This window comes from Elgaria multicarinata, chromosome 1 (assembly GCF_023053635.1).
Source record: "Elgaria multicarinata webbii isolate HBS135686 ecotype San Diego chromosome 1, rElgMul1.1.pri, whole genome shotgun sequence".
In the NCBI taxonomy this organism is placed as follows: domain Eukaryota; kingdom Metazoa; phylum Chordata; class Lepidosauria; order Squamata; family Anguidae; genus Elgaria; species Elgaria multicarinata.
Window position 1 is genome coordinate 47,606,730 of NC_086171.1, and position 22,466 is coordinate 47,629,195.

The 22,466-nt window shown below is 42.1% G+C and overlaps 1 protein-coding gene across 1 annotated transcript in view; it reads left to right on the forward strand.

The window, feature by feature from the left end:
- Positions 1–242: 242 nt before the first annotated feature.
- Positions 243–22,466, forward strand: part of PLXDC2 (plexin domain containing 2) — a 283,339-nt gene continuing 261,115 nt past the window's right edge. The window contains exon 1 of the mRNA XM_063127724.1: positions 243–358. Coding sequence (XP_062983794.1) covers positions 247–358 — 112 coding nt within the window. The 5' untranslated portion in view covers positions 243–246. The remainder of the gene's footprint in view (positions 359–22,466) is intronic.

A 22,466-nucleotide genomic window follows, 5' to 3' on the forward strand; every position in this document is an offset into this window, starting at 1 on the left:
CGCCTTTTTGGCTTCCCCGGCTGGAAAAAGGAAGAACAATCGGGGCTGGGGAACGCGGGCAGGCAGGCGCCTCTCCGGGTCTCAATGAAATCGGATCGGCATAAAAAGTGACTTCTCCTCCACCCAGGATTTTAAAGGGAGGGGAGCGCGAGTCGTGACCTGCGCGCTTTGGCTGGGTTACCTAAAGCGGCGCACCGAGAGAACAGCGGGCGAGAGAGGAACCGGCGAGGGCAGCCCGGAGGCGGTATGGCGAGGCTCTGGGGAGCCAACGTAGCGGCGGCGGGAATGCTTTTACTTTTGCAGTGTTTGGCTGGCCGGTTGCAGCTCATGGGAGCCCTGAAGCCGAAGCACAGTCACGGTAAGGAGAAAAGTCTGGAGATGCTGGGGCGGGGAGGGATGGCAAAGACCTCCGCCGGGCGAAGGAGGCTTTAGGCTTTGGAGAGGACGGTTTGTAACGGAGCCACCGTGGGGAAGCTATTCGATGTCGTAGAGGCGAATTGCCACCCCGATTGAGGAGACAAAATCGGTTAGATACGTTTGGAGTGGGAGAATTTTGCCTCTTTTGAACTGGAGGTTCCATTTAGTTGGACGAGGTTTCTTCGGAGCATGTGCAGAGTTCCTTTCCCATGTGTAGAGTTCCTTTCCCTTGTGGGATAACCACAACTAACTTCCGCATTTATGGATGATGTTTATGAAGAAACACCTCCGGGGGTCATGACACAATCAGACTTGGACCAGTAGAGCTTCGTGGGGTCCTTACGCGCCTTGCAGGGGGGACGGGACGGGACGGGACGGGACACGCATGGCGGGAATGTTTGAACCAACTGGATTACTTCGTTGGGCTTCCTCCTTGAATTGTGAAGGCACCTCTTGTGCCGGGCAGCTCCTCCTCTGTTTTTGGTACACACACCTGTCTGGATGATGGAGTTTGATCCCTTCAAGGGGTGTACCATGGAGCATGTGGGTTTGTGATTTGAAAATCCTGCCCTTAGTCAAGGGGAATTGGATGATACAGTTTTCAGGGTCCCTTCCATCTGTCTCTGTGATTCTGAGGATTTGATTCTATTCTCTTGAGACCAATTAAACAGGTTCTTCCCAACTCTCTTCAAAGAAATGTTTGCCAGGCCCTTTAATAGTGATTTGGTTTGTGCAGTTTCTGTGTGCCATCTTTCTGGAAATGAGCTGGATGATAAGCACCTGTTGAATTTCTGTCTGCTCGGTAAGCTCTTAGAGGCACTGTTCAGAGGAATGATCATTGGGCACCTATCTTCTTCCACATAGATGGAGAGGAACATAGCTTTAGTGAACCATCTAAGCTGCAGGTGGCTTCCTTCTTTTGCTTTCTGTCTTTTAGCAGCCCTGGTGTCATCATCATCCGTAAGGTAGCCTAGTTAGAGTAGAGCAGTAGGATTTGTCCTGTATACCTCTGGACGCTAACTTTTTTTTTGCTTCTAATATATTTATAACATACAAGTTTAGTAGTTTAATTTTTCCCCATCTTGTGTGCAGAGAACAGCATCATTTGTTGAACCTTCTCATTTTTTATTTTTACTTTTACATTTATATTTATATTCCGCCTTTTTTTCCTCTTGCAAAGAACCCAAGGCCGGCTTCCATGGTCCTCCTGCTCTCCATTTGATCCTCACACTAAGCCTGTGAGGTAGGTTGGGCTGAGAAGTCTGTGACCAGGCCAAAGTCACCCAGTGAGCATGGCCAAGTGGGGGCTAGAACCCGGATCTCCTGAGCCCCCAGTCCAACATTCCAGCCACTACACTAGACTGGCTCTTCTTGCCACACAGCTACTAAGGTCACAAAAGCTGTGCCAGGAGAAAGAAAAGGTTGGATACACTACTTGTACCAAGGGTGAAAGTTTAACATTTGTGCACCTGCAAAACAATGTGTCTCTCCAGTCTCCTTGTTATACTTCCATCTCTGTCTGTACTAAAGGAGGAGGCACCATTGCCCTATTGATAGTGACTGCTTTTGCCTTCCTTCATCAGTGCCTGTGATTGGGGAGGGGGGGAGTTGATTCCAGGGTTTCTGTTCTTCCCTTCCCTCCATGAAGTCCAGATCTTTCTTCTATCTTTCTTTCTTTTTTGGTCCCATTATGTTCTTCTCCAGCCTTCCTTATGTGAAGATGGTTAGTTGTCAAAGACACAGCTAGGACCTATTTCTTTCCATTTCCTGCTCTTACCGAGTAGAAGCAAGAAATTTATTGACTGGCATGAATCTGTAATGTGTTGTATTTTACTGCCAAAGGTGTGACTCAAGGGTTCACATTCTTTACAGTTATAGTAATAGGGTCTCTTGCCCTTTTGTTTCTTGTCTGGGGATGGAGAGGGGGGAGACAGGGTAGGGAAATGGGGGGGAAAGCAAGAAGTATTGGAGGGTCTGCTAGATCAAAGGTTTGTTGGGGGAGGTGATATACATTCTAGAGCATATTGTACACCCAGGGGTAGCTTTGTTACAGTATAATCCTAAGCATTTTACTCAGAAGCAAGTCTCATTGAGTTCAGTGGGGCTAACTCCCAAGTAAGTTTGGATGAGATTCAACATTTGTGTGTTGCAGCAAAAACAACAAAGAGGTTTGCCTCATCTTTGAAATTAAGAATTTATTGTTGTCTATGTTTTTGAGGACCATACCCCCCACATAAGCAGATGCATGAACTGCTATCCTCAGTTGGCAGACCATAGATACACACACACACGAATATATTCGACAGAGAAAATGTAGACAGTAAAATTAAAAACATACAGAAGGCCTGTGACATACCTATACAAGGCTCAAATGTATGCAAGATAACAATACTATTCACAATAATCCTGCATCTTGATTTAGGCCTAAATGAATAGAATCAAATTTTCTGATAAAGATAGTTCAGCTGCTTTGCACTGGAGTCTCCCTTGGAAGGATTTTTTCTTCTTCTTTTTGGTGGGGTGATGAAGAACAGTGACTCCAGTCTTGTCATTTTTTCAGTTTTGTCATTTGACCTATGTCTATTTATTATTTTCTGCAAAAAGTGATCTGTTCATTGTTGACAGTCAATGGCATATATCTTATTGGAAGATGAACAAGTAAATGAGCCCTAGATGGTATGACTGATGTTGTTAGTCCTATAAATTACAAGGCATTTTTACTTGGTGCTTGTTAACATTGACAACTAAGTACTTAACTGGTTTTTATTTTATTTATTTATACCGCCCAATAGCCGAAGCTCTCTGGGCGGTTCACAAAAATTTATCAACAGAATTGTTACAGTGTGTTCAGTGTGCTCATCATATCCTACACTGGGCATGTCCAGTCAAAATATCCATATTTTAGCTGGGATTTGCACTCAGTCTTCTAGATCCAGAGTCTTGCTGTGCACAGTCAACCTTAAAATATGTACAAAATTTAAGTGTTGCATGCACTACATTTCACTTATTCACTCCAGGTGATTACATTTGAAATAATCACCATATTGTGGTTGTACACAATTATTGCCATTGTTTAGGAGTTGCACAATATCAGTATGCGGGGGGAGAATCCTTCATTTCATCTGGTCAGGAGTACAAAACGGGGATTAAAATATATTAGTGTTCCTGGGCATGTACTTTCAGCCAGATTGTCTTAAAGAAGAATCCTTTTTGGCCCCATTCTTGGTGTTTGCCTTCGTGAGGCTAATATTTGACTATAGACAACCTTTCATGGGGTCACAGAAGGGTCTGAAGGCACATGAGATAGTTACATGGTTAAAGCTAAGCAGTACTCAGCCAGGACAATGCAGAGCTGGCAGATGGCTAGGGAGCTCCATGGAAGCTACTCTGAGCTTCACACACACACACACACACACACACACACACAGTAAGGGAGAAAAGGGCAAGGTAGTGGGGAACAAATAAACGGAAGCCCCTCAGCAATGGAATGAGGGGCTGTAGCTCAGTGGTAGAGCACTACATCCTTTACACGCAAGAAGGTCTCTGGTTCGATTGCCGCCATCTACAGGTAGAGCAGGAAAAAGGCCTCCTTCAAGCCTGGCGAGCCACTGCCAATCACTGTCAGCAATTTTCTATGTTCCTATGAATAAAATGCCTAGGGATATCGTAGACTATCCTCAGATGTTTTCAGGTAAATGCTAAGAAACTGTCAGGCCTGACTTAGTTGAAAAAAATATTGTCTTTTTATACTAGGGTTCAATAGGACTTTCTAGCGTTGATATTTTTGGGTTTCAGCAACGGCTATTCCTTATCCTTTTCATTCTGATTGCAACTTCATAGGAGGGCCAAACGTTCTTCAAAGCAAATTATTGTTTATTTACTTTAATGTTAAGTGCACGTGGATTTGATTTGGATTGAGACCATGGCATTTTTTGAAAAGGGGATTTAATTACCCTTCCTGTTTTCATCCCAAAATTCTATTTTCACCCCTGCAGGTTAAAAAAAAAAGGAGGTAGGGGTGGGGAAGTGTCTTCATTGATTCCAAAAGAGATTATTTTTCTTCTTTTTTTCTTTTAATTGAACTGGTCACATTGAAATGAATGAGATTTAAGTTAGACTAACATTGGATGCAACCTTCCAGCTCCTGGCATTCCTGATAATTGGCCAAGCTGGCTGGTGCTGGTGGAAATTAAAATCCAGAACATTGGAGAGGACTGGGTTGGGAAAGGCTGCCGTCGAACTTTGAAGCTCAAGGGTAGTGAGCTGGGCAAGGCCACCCTGTGAATCCATGGTTTTGTGGATTTTAACCTGCATCTCTTAGTTTCAGTGTTTTTCCTTCTATGACTCCACGCCTTTGCGTTTCATTTTAATCTCTTTCCTTTCTTACACCATGTTGAGTTAAGTTAAAAAATAATGTGTTCATGCATCCTAGTGTCTGTGGCTTCCTGGGACTCTGAAAATAAGAAATTGATATTTGTAATCAAGTTAGAATGCAATCCTATGCATGTATAGTCGGCATACTGGGAATTGTAGGACTTCTTTTCTTTCTAAACTTGCATAGGATTGTGCTGTTAGTGGGAGCTTACTGGGGACTATAGCTCAATAGTGGAACATATGTGTTGTATGTAGAAGATCCCAGATCCAGTCCCCAGTTAAAAGGATTCCAGATAGCAGGGCTAGAGATCTGCTGCCAGTCAGAACAGACAATACTGGCAGAGATGGACAAATAGTTTGATGTGGAATAAGGTTGTCTCCTAACTGCTGCTGCTGAGTTTCTCATAACATCAGAAGGGTGGGAAGGATGCCAACAACGCAGCTCAACCAATTTCAAGAAATTGACACACCAGTTTTCAAATGGTTGCGCAGTCTTTCCCAAGGCTTCTTTTCAAAAAGAGACTGTGGTTGACCGACTATACAAAGTGGATTAATGTGGATGATTCTTAGGGCAGGCGGCTGCTATTATTCAATAGAGGAGTCTTAAAAGAAAAATACGTGTGTTTGGAAATATTAGCTGGTGAATGAATGGAAGCTCTTGCTTGACCAAGGGTTTCTCTGCATTAAATCAAAATCCTGCACCTTTACCAGGGTTTCATCTTCTAGAGTCTTGGTGGGATAACAATCAGCACAATACACACACTTCCCACCACCCTTTCCCCCATTTCCTTTCTGGGCAAGTTCCATATGTTTAATTTATATGGCCAATAGGTGGCACTGTAATATTGCACTATTCCAAAGTCAACCACCTCTTTGATGGTGATTTATATTTATTACTGCATTTTCAGTGATTTATAAAACAGTGCAATAAAGCCTAAAAACACCAGGGAGGCACTGGAGGTTGACATCGTCGTGAAAAGGACTTGCGAACTTTCTTGAGTGAACAATCACAAGTGCACGATAAATGTTCCATGTAGAAATAGCCTAATTCAGAGATGGGCACTTCAGTCTTAAACTTTCAGACTAATGTCCTTATAGTAGCAGCATAATATGAAATTCTGCCAGTGTACCGAACCTAAATGTTTATGGATTGGTACAGCTAGTAGTAGGCCTGATTAAGTGATACTGGCTGGGCAAAACTTACCTATCCCTTATATCATGCTCCCTGCATTGCATTTAAACTAGGCCTGCTCCATACAACGTTAGCACACCTGTTAGCAACCCTGAGTACAGCTTCCTGGCATTCTATCACTGCATGCAAAGGCAAGGTGCCATGTTTTAAAGAAGACATGGACAGTGGTGGAGTAGAGGGAGAATGCAGGGGAATGCAATCCCATAATATTTTTTTCAGAGCAGAAGTGATGACATCATCTGCCAGGAGTACACAGGGCTAATTGGCCCTCCTTGCTCTGGGAGGTGAATGAGGGTATAGGCATTCAAGTTTTACTATTGTCTGTAACAGATTAACTTTGAAGTAATCAGAGAATGAGGAAAATACTTAAGGAGAGACTAGATACTTATCTCCTTTTCTTTGATGGGCTACCTACTTCATGCTAGCAGTTTAAATATTCTTTGCAAGATTAATTGCATTCTTAATTAAAAGCTACTGCATTTCATTTGGCTTTTGTTAAAGCTCGATGTATTTTACAAGTTGAACCTATGTGGTCAGAAGTAAGCAGCTCTGAGTTCAATGGAGCTTACTCCCAGGTAACCAAGCATAGGTGTGCCCTGCAAACTTAATTGTAAGATTTTATTAGTGGTTTGTTTGTTCTGGATGTCTGCATTTTGTGATGAAGTTTTTAACAAGAGAATTTGCTCCTTTGAATATAGATGATAGAAAAGCAAGCTACAAATCTGTCCATCTATCTCCTGGGGTGTGACTACAGATTATCCTTGGGGCTGTGCCTATTGGGGCTGTCATGATGTATTCCTACACTTCAAAATTTACCGCTACACTACTGGTCACGGGTGCATGCAATGCCACATTTTCAATTTCTTCTTGGTGACATTTTAAAATTGGGATTTAGAGCTGGCAAATGTGGGCTTTCTATTTTGTTTGTGGGGTGCTGAGCATTTTTTTTTTTACTGAGGCTGTAATCTTACACACGTTTGCTTGGGACAAAGGCCATCTCTTTGCAGGTGGATGTGAAGGCCCACCTATATTTTCTGACTTTCTCATCGTCCGTGAGCTGCAGATTTTATGTGAGTCATTTGTTTTCATAGTGTTTTACAGTATGTTATTGTATATTTATTGCCTATTTGTGTAGTTTTGTATAGTTTCTATCCTGTATCCCTCTTTGAGAGTGTTTTACCTAAGGTTGCCTAAAAGTAATTTTAAACAAATTCAGTAGGTCTTACTTCAGAGTAGACTGGCACATCAGATTCCACAACATTTATCACACTCTTGCCTACTTCCTACCCCCTTTTAATGAGTTCGGATCAGACTGGGTTGTGTGAACTTCTTCTAAATAAGGAGTGACAAATGCATACTCTTTTTCTTTCTAACCTGAACAGAAAATTTGCAAGGTGAGGTGGGTAGTTACGGAGCAGTAGACATGTGTAAAAAAACCGAGTTGTGAGACTGAAAAATCATGATGGCGGTAGGTTAGGAAGTCTCATTCTCTTCTAGACACCTAGAAAGCCTAGAGGAGGAGGAGAGAAGGTGTTTGACAGATATTTAGGAATGGTTAAATGGCAAGTTAGTCCAATAGATAACTGAGAGCTAATACATTAGGCCAGTGGTCCCCAACCTTTTTGTGTCTGTGGCCACATTCAGAATTTTGAGAGAGGGTCATGGGTGCTTTTGCATTGCCCTTTCATACAAGGGCTGCCTTAATGGTCATGGCTGGTCACAGAGCACTCATTTCTCCCAAGCCAAACTAGTCAGGCAAAAAGAAAAGTAACTTGTCTGTGAACCTAAATACAATGCAGAGGTGGGGTTTGAGCTCAAAAATGCAAACCCACTGTTTGGACCCAGGTAAAGATAGCGCTGGAGGGGGCAGCATTTTGCTTTGTGGCAAGTCAGCCTTGTTCTTGTTGTTCTTGTTGTTGTTTTAAAAATGTTTTAATTAAAAAAAAAACCCTTAAGAAATAAAATGAAAATCAATTGGGACAGGGAACCTGGTGGGCTCCAAGAGACATTTTGGGGACCTCTCTACTAGATTAGGCTATGGGGGAAATCCAGAAGTCATATGCCCATCACTGACACATTACTGTTTTTGTCAGGATATTATCATGCGATCAATTGAGGTGGCAGTTATCATTGAGTGGTAAACATCAGCACTTGATAGGCTTTTTCCCACTGGCAAGCTCCCTGAGAATTTAAGAAAACGTTCTCTATAATATCTGATCGATGATAAGCAATCAATCAAGTTTAAGGCAACCCAGCTATGCTGCACCAAATGCAGTCATTTAACTCTTATAATTGTAAATGTATTAAATTTAACAATATCTAACAGTGTAACGGCACAGGCTGGCTTACTAAAATAGCTGATATTTATTCATTAAAGTGCTATTGATTTCTTCATGTTGTGGGCTTTAATAGGTTAAGGGAAAAAGTGCTGAAGCTTGGAGCAGCAAGGGGGTTTGATTGCCTCTTGAGATGGAACCCTGTTCCCACAGAAATCGATGGCAAACCTTCCCCAGCGGAGCAGGAATGCTGTCCTCCTTCCTTGCCTCTTGGAGATTTGAATGAATGCGCCAGGAGATTGCCACACAACGTAACATTGTGATTCAATAACACCTGCACTGCAGGGAGAGGGGCCTGTGACCATGTTTTAAGAATCGGCGGTCTGTCTCTCACAGAAGCTCAAGGATGTTCGTATCCAGAATAAAGGAAATTAATTGTTTGTTTTTTAAAAGTAACCTAAAGGCTATGGCATGCATATTTAATCTGAGGGATGTACTGTCCTGGCCCAGAAATTCGCTCTAGTCCTGGATCTGATCTTGAGCAGGGAGCGGGGGGAGTATTTCCACTATTTTTATAAGCTACCTTGAACTCTATGAGGAACAACAATGTATAAACATTAAATACATAAATAAATAAATAAATAAATAAATAAATAGTCAGTTTCAGGGTGCGTGTTTTGAATGTTTTTGCTTTGTTTTGAATGTGGCATGTGTACATTGGCCACAATCCAGCATGGCAATAGGACTGGAATGGATTTAAACAAATGGATTTAAGTGTACCTAACTCTGTGCTGGATTGTAAACGTGGAGATTAATCTCTCAAACAGGTCTGTATTCTATTCTGGATGCTTCTTCCCTCCACACCATTTTTGGATACCATTTTAGGGCATGCCATGTGGTCGTGGAGTCATGAATGAGGGAGGTCAATAACACACTTAGCATTTTTTGGGGTTGAAAAACAGTAGCGTTGCCAATTTGTCAAGAACATGTCAAGAGAAACCAGGGATCATGGTGATGAAATACACTAGTTGCTGGGGAACATGGGCAAGAGGGTGCTGTTGCACCTGTGTCCTGCTTATGGGTTCCTAGTCAAACAGCTGGTTGGCCACTGTAAACAGAGTGCTGAATTAGATGGACCCTTGGTCTGATCCAGCATGCCCCTTCTTATGTTCTTATGAAATGTAACCTTATTGGATAATACCAGCCTATCTTGCCATTGCTGTCAACAGAACCCTGGAAATTAAGGTGACAGGACTTTGGCTTCAGTTTGATGACATTAGCAGCCCTTGAGCCATTGGATGAGTTCATAGAATGTTCACAGGCACTATTTGGGACCTAGAGCAGCCTTTCCCAACCTGGTGCTCTCCAGATGTATTGGACTACAGGTTCCATCATCTCCCAATCAGCATGGGAGAGCCTTCTTGCTGCTGATGGGAAGGCATGTGGAGTGGCAAAGAGGAATGAATTTATGATGTGTCTTTTGCTTCCTAAAGAGGATTTATGTCCCTTTCCAGGGGGCTGCCATCATGAAGGAAACCTGAACAAGAGTTCTGTCTGTGAGAGTGTGTGGTGACGTAAGCATATGTACTATGGTAGGAAAAGAGGTAGCAGAGATGTGAGCAAGACTAAATTTTGAATGAAGCAATTAATGGAGTTTGCATTGAAATTGGAAATCATTCAAATTTCCTGCATGGGTGACTGTTACATCCATATGAGCGGTAATTATAATGGAAGGAAGTTACGAGAAAATTGAACGAGGAAATTGAACGCTTAATGAAAGGAACGTACAAGGAAATTGAATCTAACCCAAAGTTAGGTGTGATTAAGCCAACAGAGTCATAACACAAGAGGAAAGGGTTAAGGGCTCCTACTCTTCCCTGCTGCTCCTCTGCTCTAAATGCCTCTTCTTCCTTTCCCCTTCCTTCCTTCCTTCGAAAGGGTGTGTGGACACTTTTACATACACTCCTAGCCTTATTCAGACATTATTGTAACTGGCTAAACTCACCAGGCGAGCTGGGATGGGACAGCCCTACCCCGTGATGTCACATCTTAATGTAGCGGAAAGGCCTTGGCATATACAGATCTCTATCTATCTATCTATCTATCTATCTATCTATCTATCTATCTCATGTAGGCTGCTCATAATATCTCGGAAGTGTAAACTAGGGGTTCACAACACGGGACCCACAAAGCGTCTTTTCTAAACAACAACAACAATCAAACCTTTTTAAAATACATGTACATGGATTTGTAAATATCCATAGCAATGAATTCATATGAAAATGTAGCATTCTAGCAATTATACATAGCCTTGCTATTTCTTTCCACCCAATCCCTTTCCTTGCTATTTCTCTCCCTTCCAAGTTCCTAGTCTTCTTTCTCTCTCTCTCTCTCTCTTCCTAGCTGCTACCCTTTCTCTTGCTTTCACACTCACCCCTTTATCAAGTTGTTTCTCTTGACTCCCAGCCTCATACCTTGATATTTCTCCCTCCCACCTCTTTACTTTGCCATTTATCCCCCTCCTCGCTTCTAGCCTTGCTCTTTCTCATTTATTTATTTATTACATTTATATATCACCCCATAGCCGAAGTGCTCTGGGCGGTTTACATCCCTCTACCATGCTCTTTTCACCAGCCTCTTGCCTCTCTATTTCTGTCTCCACACCTCTTTTGACTAGCCAGGCCCTCACGGCAGCCATTATATGACTAGCCACATCCTCCAGAGGAGCCATTTTGTGGTGGTGCCCATAGCAGTTTCTCAAATTCCAAAATATGCCTGCTGGTCCAAAAATGTTGGCCTCTGGTTTAAAGCATGGTTTTGTATTAGTCCCCCCGCCCTCAGCATTTCAGAATATATTCCATTTAAATGTTTCCTTTTGGATTTGTGTACCAGTGTTACTGTTTATCGCCCGTCTGGACAGACTTCAGGCTTGCGGATTCTACTTCATTTTTTACTAGAACCCCGAGATCCACCAGCCGGAGCCTGGTGCAGAAGACTTAGCATTAAGGGATTATGAGCCCAGAAATTTGTTTTGAGTCCCAGAACTGATCAGAGCTCATAGTCTTTCTACACACAAAAAATCACTCCTGGTTACCCTATACTTCCTTCATTTCAGCAGTATAATTTAGGGTGAGGGTGGGGGAAATCGTCATTCTTGGCTGCTTTTGCTAAATAATTGGGAGTCAGAAATCCTTGCCACTCTACTGCTGATCAACTAGAGATTGACCAGTAGATCCTGATCTACTTTCTACCCACTACTGATTTAACTTATAGTGAATCTTATATGCAAATCAAACTGAACAAACTAAAGTAGAGTCTGATTGTAAAATGTACATGGAGTGTTTGTCCTGCTGGTAGTTGCCCACTAGAGGGCAGAACTGTTGCCTCTGCACAGTTATGTGCTTCTACTCCCATAAACAGTCTCAAGTTACTCTGTGATCCCTCTTTGCGCACTTGAACATCAGCCTGTTTTTGCCAACGTCTTGAGTTTTGAGATTCTGGGTGTTAACACTCGCCTAACATAAACGTGTTTAGCACAGATGCTTTTGCAGAAATTGCAGAGGCACAGAAGCTGGAAGTTGGGCCATTAAAAGGTATCGCCTTACTTGCTTTGCGTCGGTCAGACTAAACACCATGCAAGTTAAACTGACTGAAATAAATATTTGATTGGAAGGCAACCCAACAGTTAAAGCTCTCGGTTGTTCTTGACTGCGAACTGAGTAAATGCTGAAGTGTTCATAGGGAAAAAATATCCTTAAAAACATTCTGGCTTTCTTGTGTGTGTTTTTGCTGAGGAAAAAAAAATTTAGCCAATTGTTTTTTATATAAAAAAAAGTATGCTAGAATTGTGCTGCACTAAAATAAGAATTGTTTCAGGAAAGGCTATTTTAACAGCGAATAGAATAATTTTGCTGTGAGACAAACAGCTGCACAGATTTTAGTAATCCACTTATCTGGCACTCCTTACTTGACAGTGTGCACTCTTGCCATTTGAGCTTAAAGATTAGGTTTGCCGCTGTTCGAAAACTTGTTAAAAGTAGCCAAAGGAAGAGAAGATTAATGCCAAACATATCTACTCAAAGTAAGTCTATTGGGCGAACCACTGGAGTTTAGTGGCTCCGTTGTCCATGGGGTGGTGAATCTGCTTCGGGTTTCGGTCAGGACCAGTCAGAACACCAAAGGAACTATTCAAGCACCTTGGAGAAGAGAAGATTGAGGGGAGACATGCTAGCACTCTTCAAATACTTGAAAAGTTATCACACAGAGGAGGGCCAGGATCTCTTCTCAAACCTCCCAGAGTGCAGGACATAGAATAATGGGCTCAAGTTACAGGAAGCCAGATTCCGGCTGGACATCAGGAAAAATGTCCTGGCTGTTAGAGCAGTACGACAATGGAACCAGTTACCTAGGATGGTCGTGGGCTCACCCACACTAGAGGCCTTCAAGAGGCAGCTGGACAACCATCTGTCAGGGATGCTTTAAGGTAGATTCCTGCATTGAGTAGGGGGTTGGACTCGATGACCTTATAGGTAGGGTGACCATATGAAAAGGAGGACAGGGATCCTGAATCTTTAACAGTTGCATAGAGAAAGGAATTTGAACAGGGATCATTTGTATGCATGCAGCACCTGGTGAAATTTCCTCCTCATCACAGCAGTTAAAGCTGCAGGAGCCCTGACCTCTGTTATATCTGGTCAAAAGGGCAGGGATCCTGTAACTTTAACTATGGTGATGAATAGAGAATGTCACCAGGTGCTGCATTCATGCAAATGACACCTGCTGAAATTCCCTTTTCTATGCAACTGTTAAAGACACAGGAGCACTGTCCTCCTTTTCATATTGTCACTCTACTTATAGGCCCCTTCCAACTTTACTATTCTATAATTCTATGGATAACTCCTTTAGAGTTTTGACTGGTCCTGACAGAAACCCGGAGTGGATTCACTACCCCACAGCTTACACCATTCAACAAAGTCCCCTGATCTCTGTGGAGCATTTTCCAGGGGCTTCACAGGGTTGCTGTGAGGAGTAGAGGGTGTGGAAGTCCACTTCCGCTGGCCCAATTGCACATGTCCACGTCCATGTGTGTGTGTGCCTCCATAGAAGGATCAATGAATACCACTCCCTGAATCTAGTTTTTAGCTTGTGTGCAGCATTTTTAAAACCTGAAAATATTTACGTTTCATGACTAGAGTACCATGCTGGTAATTAGGGATTTGAACATCATTTTACAGTTAAAGCCAGTAACTGGTGAGACTCTCTAGTTTCTTATTGAGTATCTTGCAGGATATGGATATTTTGGTTTGGATGAGGGAATTGCCTTTTTGAGGGCCACCTTAAAGAAGATAATCTGACAGTAGCATTCATAGTCTTTGTCCTTCTAGTCTTTAGGTAGCGCATTTGGTTTATATGTAACTTTAATTTAAACACCGCGTCTCTACTTAGTATTCAGCATGTGAACTTAGATGCTAATGAAATCAAGTAGTACACAGGTATATAGTTGCCCAAACATCTGTTCCTTTCATTCCAGGTATTCCATTGCAATTTAACCCATGCTAATTACTGCTTATAGCCTTTACTTATAATTGATTATCGCAGAGTATAAGATTCGGTCCGCCAATTTCTCAGATCAATAGCATGCTACTGCCACCGTCATTTTATTATCCCTTGTAAAAATTTATGGTTCAGACTTTATAGTTTGTTTCTTTTGTTTATGAGACTATCAGTCATGTAGATCTTGTATGGACAAGTTGACACATGGAACTTTCAATTCTTTCATATCGTAGGAAAATGGTTTACTAGATTTCATTATAAAGAACAAGTATTTTTAGCTTCTGCTAACATGCAGGAATTTACATTTAAACTTGGTCTGATTCAGTATTCAATAATTTCTCAGTTGAAATAATTGCATATGTCTCGGTTTTATTTTAATGCTTAAATTAAATATTTTTCTTAGACATGCCGGATTTTACCCAAGGCAGAGATGGTATTCATTCAAGAACTTGAAGGACAGAAGAATACCTACATTTAGTTTCTCCCACTGCAGTTCTACATCTGTTTTTTGTTTGTTTTTAATTGAAATGTTGTTTTGTAGAGACATTTTGTCACAAGGTGATGGCAGTGAACAAGCTAATCTCTTTCCAAGCAGTAAAGTCTAGGTTCATGACACATTTCTTATTCAATTTTGCTACTTAGTTAATGTGGAATTCATTAGGGAAATGAATTAAGAGAGCATGCTTCCAGATTGCAGTTGCCATAAACATAATAGATTAATAGTTTATTTACAGTGTAAGAATTTATGGACTGAAAGCCTAGCATCCGGCATATTACATAGCCTGACCTCAGTACCAGGACAATATATTACTGGCTCAAAGTCTGTAGCCATACAGTGGCTGCATTCAGATGAGATATGAATGACCTTTTGCCTGTGCAAACATCCCCTTCACTTCTCTGCTCCCTTTGCATGAGCTGCAGTTAAACCAGGAAGTTTCTAATTAACCATAGTTTCCGGTTCCATACAAGCTGATTTACTTTTTCACCTGAACCAGGAAACGTTTTTGTTACCATCTTTGTAACAGGACAGGCTCTTAAACCAACGATAAACCATGGTTTAAGATCCTGGCTCATTCAGAAGCTGGTAACTATAGTTTCCTGGTCTGAATGAAACAGGAAACTATGATCAATATAGACACTTCCTGTTTTAATTGTGGCTTGTGCAAAAGGCTAATTCATATCTTGACTTATTAAGCTAAGATTAGACAAATGTGTAATTTGTGCTACTTCATGTTTCTTGTTTTTTTTAATACACATATGAAAAGAAGGGGAAATATGCAAAATTAATCAAAATTAAACACAATTGTGTAATACAAAGAATAGTCCAACAATCACAAAATGATCAGAATATTAAATCATCAGTTATTCTTGATGTATATTTTATTCAGTTTTAAATCCTTCTACAGTAAGCAGAAGGAGACCCAAGTTACGAAACATACTGAGTGGGAAGTATTTTCCCAATCCACAAAAGCCTAAAACTATTAAAAACCACACAGCTGAGCCGTTCATCCATCTTAGGAGGAGGGGTGCTCTTCCAGTGTTTTGCTAATAATACTTTTAGTAATCAGTAATTAAATCATTAACTAATGTAAGAGGTTTTATGCTCACAATAACTTTTAGGTAACCCAAAAGTGGTACAGATGGGCGTAGCAGGTTTTCATTACCTATTATTTCCTCTAATAATTCTTGGAACATTTTGCCAATACATTTTTACCCTCCTACAGTTCACCATATGTGAAGAAAATGGTATCTGCAGATCTACATCTCCAATAATGCCCTGTACAACTGGCATATGTTTTACTCATTCTGGGTATATAAATCCAATGATACAGGATTTTTGTAGACCTCTGCCACACCTACACTCTCAGTGCATAATTAGGACCAATCTTACTTGTATAAATTCAAGCATGTTTTTAGTGATTGCCATTTCTAGATCCCTTTCTCAAATTTGATGTCTCCTGATTGTTTTCATCAGGATTGCATATGTTTTAGACAGCAGGCCCTTGTAATACTTCATGTGCATCCCATGCTATTCAAATTCAGCTAACAGCCTATTAATATCACTTGATTCTTGAATTTTGGTGATTAAATTTCTAATTTGCAAATATTGGGGAAAAGAGAATGGAATAACCACATGCTACAAAACGTCACAAAAGCTGCAGGAGCTATACTAGAGTGACCAGATTTAAAAGAGGGCAGGGCACCTGCAGCTTTAACTGCTGTGAGGAAGAGGGAATTTCCCCAGGTTCCCCATATATACAAATGATACCTGCTGAAATTCCCTTTTCAATACAACTGTTAAAGATACAGGAGGCCTATCCTCCTTTTCATATGGTCACCCTACTCAAAAGGTCTTCTTGGGAAGACATTAATCATATATACGAATAGCAAACTCAAGTCTCCAAGTGCGGATGGCAATGTATCAAAAACAACATCATCCCTGCCCAAGAATGAGGTATCAGCAGGCTTGGGAAAGTCCCAAGGTTTTGTAGAAGTACAAAAAAAGAATGTAGAAATATTTAAAATTTGGAAGGGTGGGAGAGGGGACCCTAAACAGTTCAATGAGGACTGAGCATGCTCAGTGAATACAGAATGCTGGCTGACTGTGGGAGGGAGCAAAAATGGAAAACTAGGGGGTGGAGCAAATGGAATGGGATATCTTCAAAAAGGGCCTGGCTGCCTGGAATCCTGAACAGCACTCTGCACTGCAACATTTTGTAATAACAAAACACTTGTATAGTACAGGGGCGGACAACTTTGAGAGGTCTGGGGGACATTTATGCCCCCCATGAGGGCTAAAAACATTTTTTTACAGGCGCCAATTTTTTGTTTTTTAAAAAATGGCATGCATAGAAAATATGGACTGCCCAAAGGGACAAGATATTCTTGTTTTCAAGCTAATTGTGACCCTTTTGATGTTTGCAGTGGCTACAGAGCACTAAAAAAGTCAAAATTAGTTTGCAAACAAGTTAAATTTTGGTTCTCCGCAGCTGGTTTGGAAGTCATTCTTTCCTGCCACTCACCTCACACACACATTTTAAAAAACTGAGTTCAGTTAAATTTAGGGAGCAGCGGGAGCAGGATATAAATAACACACTAACAAATAAATAAATTGTAGCTTTGAGGCAATGGGAAGCCTGCTTTGCTGATAAGGCAGTGATGGAAGCATTAGTGCTGGTATACTTGAGGGGCCCCTAGAAAAATGCTGACTGCTACTCTTTTCACTTGTGCAGCAATATCAAGAAATAAGGGAGGTGGCTGCAATTTCGGTAGCTAAAGAACTCTTGACACATGCGAGCCCATCCACAGACGATTAACCAGGCCTTTGTGAATCCGTGTAGCCATACTCCAGCTGAGAATCTGTGCCGCCGACTTTGCTATCGCCCTACACACACAGCCAAAGCCATCACAGAAGCTGAAAGGCAAATTATGACTTGCTGAATTAGAGGCAATATCCTGAAAATTCAGCCCCCTTAAATTATGGTCTAAGCAGGAAAGGAGGAAACAAGCGACAATAATAATTATTCAGAGGCAGAATATTCAAATTAGTCTTCTTGCTGTTCAGCTGATGTGTGGCACTCCTTTATTTATTAAATGTGTCCCATTGTGAACAAAGACGGAAGAATAAGTGTTATAAAAATGCAGAATAAATTCAAGCATTATATTGCATAAATGTAATGGCACCACTTATTAGAAGTGCATTCCATGAACTTTTAAGTACAGCCATTACCGAAGAATGTGGTATAGCTTGTGCCTTGTGCTTTGAAATTAATCATGTTTAAGTTTCCTGCAGAGTGAAAGGCTATGAATACAAATAGAGTAAACGGTGAGAACCTCTAATAAAATTACAGAGAAACAGCCCTGCTAGTCTTGTGCAGCAAAAACAAGCAAGAGTCTTGTGGACTGATTTATTGGGGCAAAAGGTTTCTGTACACTATGCCCTTCCGTTGTCAGGCAAACCAAAGTGGGTTCTAGTATATGAAAGCTTTGGCTAAAATAAATCTGTCAGGGTGCAATCCTATGCATGTTTAGACAGAAAAAAGTCCTCCAGTTGCAAGCATGCCCCAGATACAAAAGAGGGCAGGGCTCCTGCAGCTATAACTGTTGCAGTGAAGAGGAATTTCACCTGTTAATGCATGCATACAAATGACACCTGCTGAAATTCCTTTTTCTACGCAGCCGTTAAAGATGCAGGAGCCCTGTTTTCCATTCCATATGGTCACCCTAGCTAAGGTAGCCGGTTTGCACAATCGCAGCTGGGCAAATAAACAAGTTGCATGATGGGAGGGGGTGCGGAGTTGCATAATTACTTCCGGCAACGCAGCGTGTGGCGTCCTGCGAACCTGGCCAGGGTGTAACCCATGGGCCCAGAACCCATTAGTAGTACAACACAGCTGGAGAGCACCAGGGTTGGGAAGTGAGATGTAGAGAGTAAGGAGGACATTTTCAAGAGCAAGTCAGAAAGGAGAACTACCAGGATAGAATTTTAGTAGCATCCCCTACGGGAGTGTAGGGTGAAGGGCCAAACTAGTCACAACACTATATATGCAATTAGCAACTTGCTTTTTAAAAAACAACAACGCGTAAATAGGCACAGAGGCCCTGATCCGGACCACCTTCCACACTGCTCTGGAGGATCATTCAATCCTCTAGAGCAGATGTTTTGTTGGCTGCAGGATGAAGAGGGAACCTCTGGATCCAACCCCACTGATTTGTCCACGTAAATGTCTGAACTGGACCATAAGATGTTAGTATTCTCCTAGTAAGTTCTTCATTGAATAGTAATAAAAGCACCAGTTGAAATTAACATGATTCGTGTTTATTACCCATTGTTCTATAAATATGGTTTATCTGGTGCAGTTGGCATCTTTCCTTCCATGTTAATTTATGTGAGCATCAAAAATGAAGTTTGCATTTGCTCCTTACCTGCATTCCCTTTCTGAAGTGACTGATCTTATCATTGGCTGTTTTGTGTTTGAAGAAGAATGAAAAAGACTCGTCGTCTTGGTTATCTGCCGGGATGTCACCGCTGAATTTTTGTCTTATTGTGTCCTTTTAATTACCAAGCACCTGCTTTCACTTGCGAGAAAAGTGAAACTCTTTTGACATTCCAAGGGGTATAATTTCTTGAAGATACTGCGATAATCATACAAACCTGCTTTATATTGAAGGTGAGACTGAGATTGCGAATAAATGAATGGATGATGATGATGGTGATAATGATAGTGATAGTAATAGTAATAATAGGGCTAGGGTCAGATTTATGTTTCCACCATCTGGGAATTTTCTGTATATCTATAACTGTACTGTGGAAGTAATGGGTTAGCCTGCAGCAAAGCGTTTTCTATCATTCTGGCTTTCTTAAGAATTTCAAAAGGGAGGAGTTGTGGGGTGGGGGGGGAGAAGTAAAGTCTAACAAGAAATCACATCTGTCTGTTGCCAGAGATGCTGAAATGTCAACCGCTCCCTCTGTAAATGTGCATCCGTCTGCAATTGTGGGTAACTTGTTAGATCATTTATCTACATTTGCCAAAGCAAACCCTTGATAGCCCTCTTGCTTTCCCATAAATTATGTAGCATTCTTTTTCTGTTGCTCCACAGAAATGTTTGCTCTTAATAAGAGGAGCCTTGGTGCCCACCTAGTAGAAAAGTCAATTGAGCTGAATGTAGCTTATTTTCCCCACACCTACCTGGAAGGTTGCGCAATAATAGTAATTTTATACATAGGCGTGGATTTTTTAAAATTTTTTGTAAAAGGGGGTTTCTTAACAAACCTTCTAACAAAATATTATTTACACTGGCTGGTGTCCCATGTGAGGGGCATGTGTTAGCCCAGTGGAATTTGGGTTGGCTAGGCATCCCCTGTGTCCTCCAAATGCCATTGCACAAACTAATTTTGAGGCTGCTGTCAGTCTCAAAAGCAGTATACAATGCAGCATTGAAGACTGATTGTCTGAGAAAACCAAGCCTAGAGTCCCCTTGAGCCCACAGAGCTAGTTCCACAGACCCTAGCTGATATTTCTAAACCTTTTCACTCTTCCACAGAAGTTCTAAAAATCCTAAAGGCAAGTAGCAATACATTAAGGGTACAGACCTATGCCTGTTCAGACAGAAAAAAACCCATACAACTCCAAGCATCCCCTATCTGGCTGGGGAATGCTGGAAGTTGTAGGACTTTTTTCAGTCTAAACAGGCATAGGATTGTGCCCTAAATCAGGGATAAGTATCTGAGGGAGGAGATGGCCCTGCCCACTTTTGACTCTCTCCCTGCCCCGTGCTGGCCTCCCCCGCCCACAGGTGTGTGACCCCTGACAGATTGCCTCTAAGGGAATGCAGCCCTTGACAGGAAAAAGGTCCCCTACCCCAATCCACAAAGAGAGGACGTGGTTAAAGCATGCAAGTCCAACAGCTTCACGCTCATTTCACATTGTATTGAATGATCTGCTTTTAAAAATAATCCTTTGTTGGTCCCGGAAGATGCTAAGACTTGGACTACTATGGCATGTTTTCGGGAATGCGCTTCTGGGGCTAAAGAACAGGCCCCACAAATGTCCTTGTTGTTCATATTTGACATGTGGAAAACAGAGGGGGGCCTGGGTGCTGCTTTGAGGACACTTGTGCATGGGTGGTATTCAAATCGGGTCTACACTTTGGGGCTCATTTCGGTAGCAAATCCCAAAATGCTAGTTGTCCAGACTCCCCCCCCCCGGTACTTTGTGCACTGTGCAGCTATGGAAGCCCCTGGCCACTGTTTCTACTCTGGAAAAGAAAGGGGGAGCTGGCCAATTTGCCCCTACTTGGCCAATCCCCCCCATTTCTGTAGGACAGGGAGGGGGTGATCTCACTGGTTGGCTTTGGCACTTCAGGCACCTCAGTAATACAGCAGCCAAAACAGTTGCGTCCTGCTTCACAGCAGGAAAGGGGGGATTCTGCTTGGGTCCTGCACAACCGAGGTGTACCAGATGTTTCAGCAATGCAACAGCTAAGCAGACCTCCCCTCCCAACAGCCTTCCTCCCAAACTTGGAGCTGAGGCGGGGGTGAGGATCACCGTGCAGCTGCTGGGACAATCCCCACTCAGCTCTGCAGCAACAAGGTCAGGAGAAAGGTTGTGGTTTGTTATACTTGATAGAGCGCAGCAGCTGGCGAAAACGTGGAAGCCTGAATACAATGCCATGCAAATACCTGAGTAATCGTTGAGAGTGAAGCACACAGTGAATGCAGTGTGACAGTCATGTACACAATCCAGAGAAAGTTCCCCTTGCATGGTGATTTCATCTGGATGCCTGACTAAGCCATGTCCCACTCGGATCTCCTGTGCCTGGTCAATTTCTTTTATCCAACCGACATGACTTGTGTGGTCCACTTCTAATAGTGCATGGGCCAACAACTGATTTATTTATTTATTACATTTTTATACCACCCAATAGCCGAAGCAAAACCACACCCTGAATGTAGGTAGGAAGCAGGTACCTTGAAAGCATCAATGGTAGTCCTAACCCATGTGCTTATTATTTCAGAAGAGTCTTTCAGAGTGGTGCTCAGGAGCTTACTGGGGAGCTCAGAACATTCCATTGTTTTTCTTACCTACAGGTATATCATATGGATGTAGTAAATCAATCATGTTTTGAAATGTTTTGATAGAAAGGTGCCAACTGATGGACGGGGGGGGGGGGGAATGTTTCAGTTGAGAAATGGGAAATTGTGACTAGAGAAGAAGCCACTTGCAGACTCCTAATTTTCTTGCATACCTGTATACACAGCCAACTCTTGCTACTTAATTTATAGCTTTTTGTTAGTATAAAATTAATGGCCTGTGCTGCTTGCCTATAAATTAAATTCATCAGCTGCAACATTTTCTTTTTTCTGCTGGAAATGCAATTATCCAATTTGAGGATTAAAATTCAGATAGCAACTAAAGGCCTGAGTGTACGATGAATTTTCATAGAATCATAGAATAGCAGAGTTGGAAGGGGCCTACAAGGCCATTGAGTCCAACCCCCTGCTCAATGCAGGAATCCACCCTAAAGCATCCCTGACAGATGGTTGTCCAGTTACAATTTTATTGTAGTCCACATGTGCACTCCTGGGCTTGGCCAGAAATACATGGACAAATGAAATGTGAGTGGTCACAGAAAGGAATGCACCCAGAAATGCATTTCCCTAAGGTCTCAAGCATCTTCCAAACTACCTACCTACCTACCAATGGTCCCTAAATCGGGGTGGGGAAACAGTTGCCTTCCATATTTTTTTGGATCCCAGTAGTCAGAGATGATTGAGTAGTCTGCAGTGGCGGCTGGCATCTCCAGTGTCAGTAGGGTGGTGAATCTGGTCCGGGTTTCTATCAGAACCTGTCAGAACTCTTTAAAGGAGCTATCAGAGGTGTGAAGCACTGAGAAAAGCACCCTGGAATTACTCTGGCTCTTCAGCGTTGCAACCTACTTTGCTCTGGCCCAGATAATGGTGGTGGTGAGAAAGAGGAGTCGAGGAGCTCTTGACTTGTTCACTGGCTCTCGGCCTGTCAAGCAAGCAAGGGGTAGAAAAGAGCAGGAGGAGCAATAGCAGCTGGTGACTATGGCAGTGAGTAGGTAGACTCATAAGGGAGGGAGGCCCATGGAAGGTTCCTTGCCCAAGGGCCCTAGAAAACCGGGAGCTA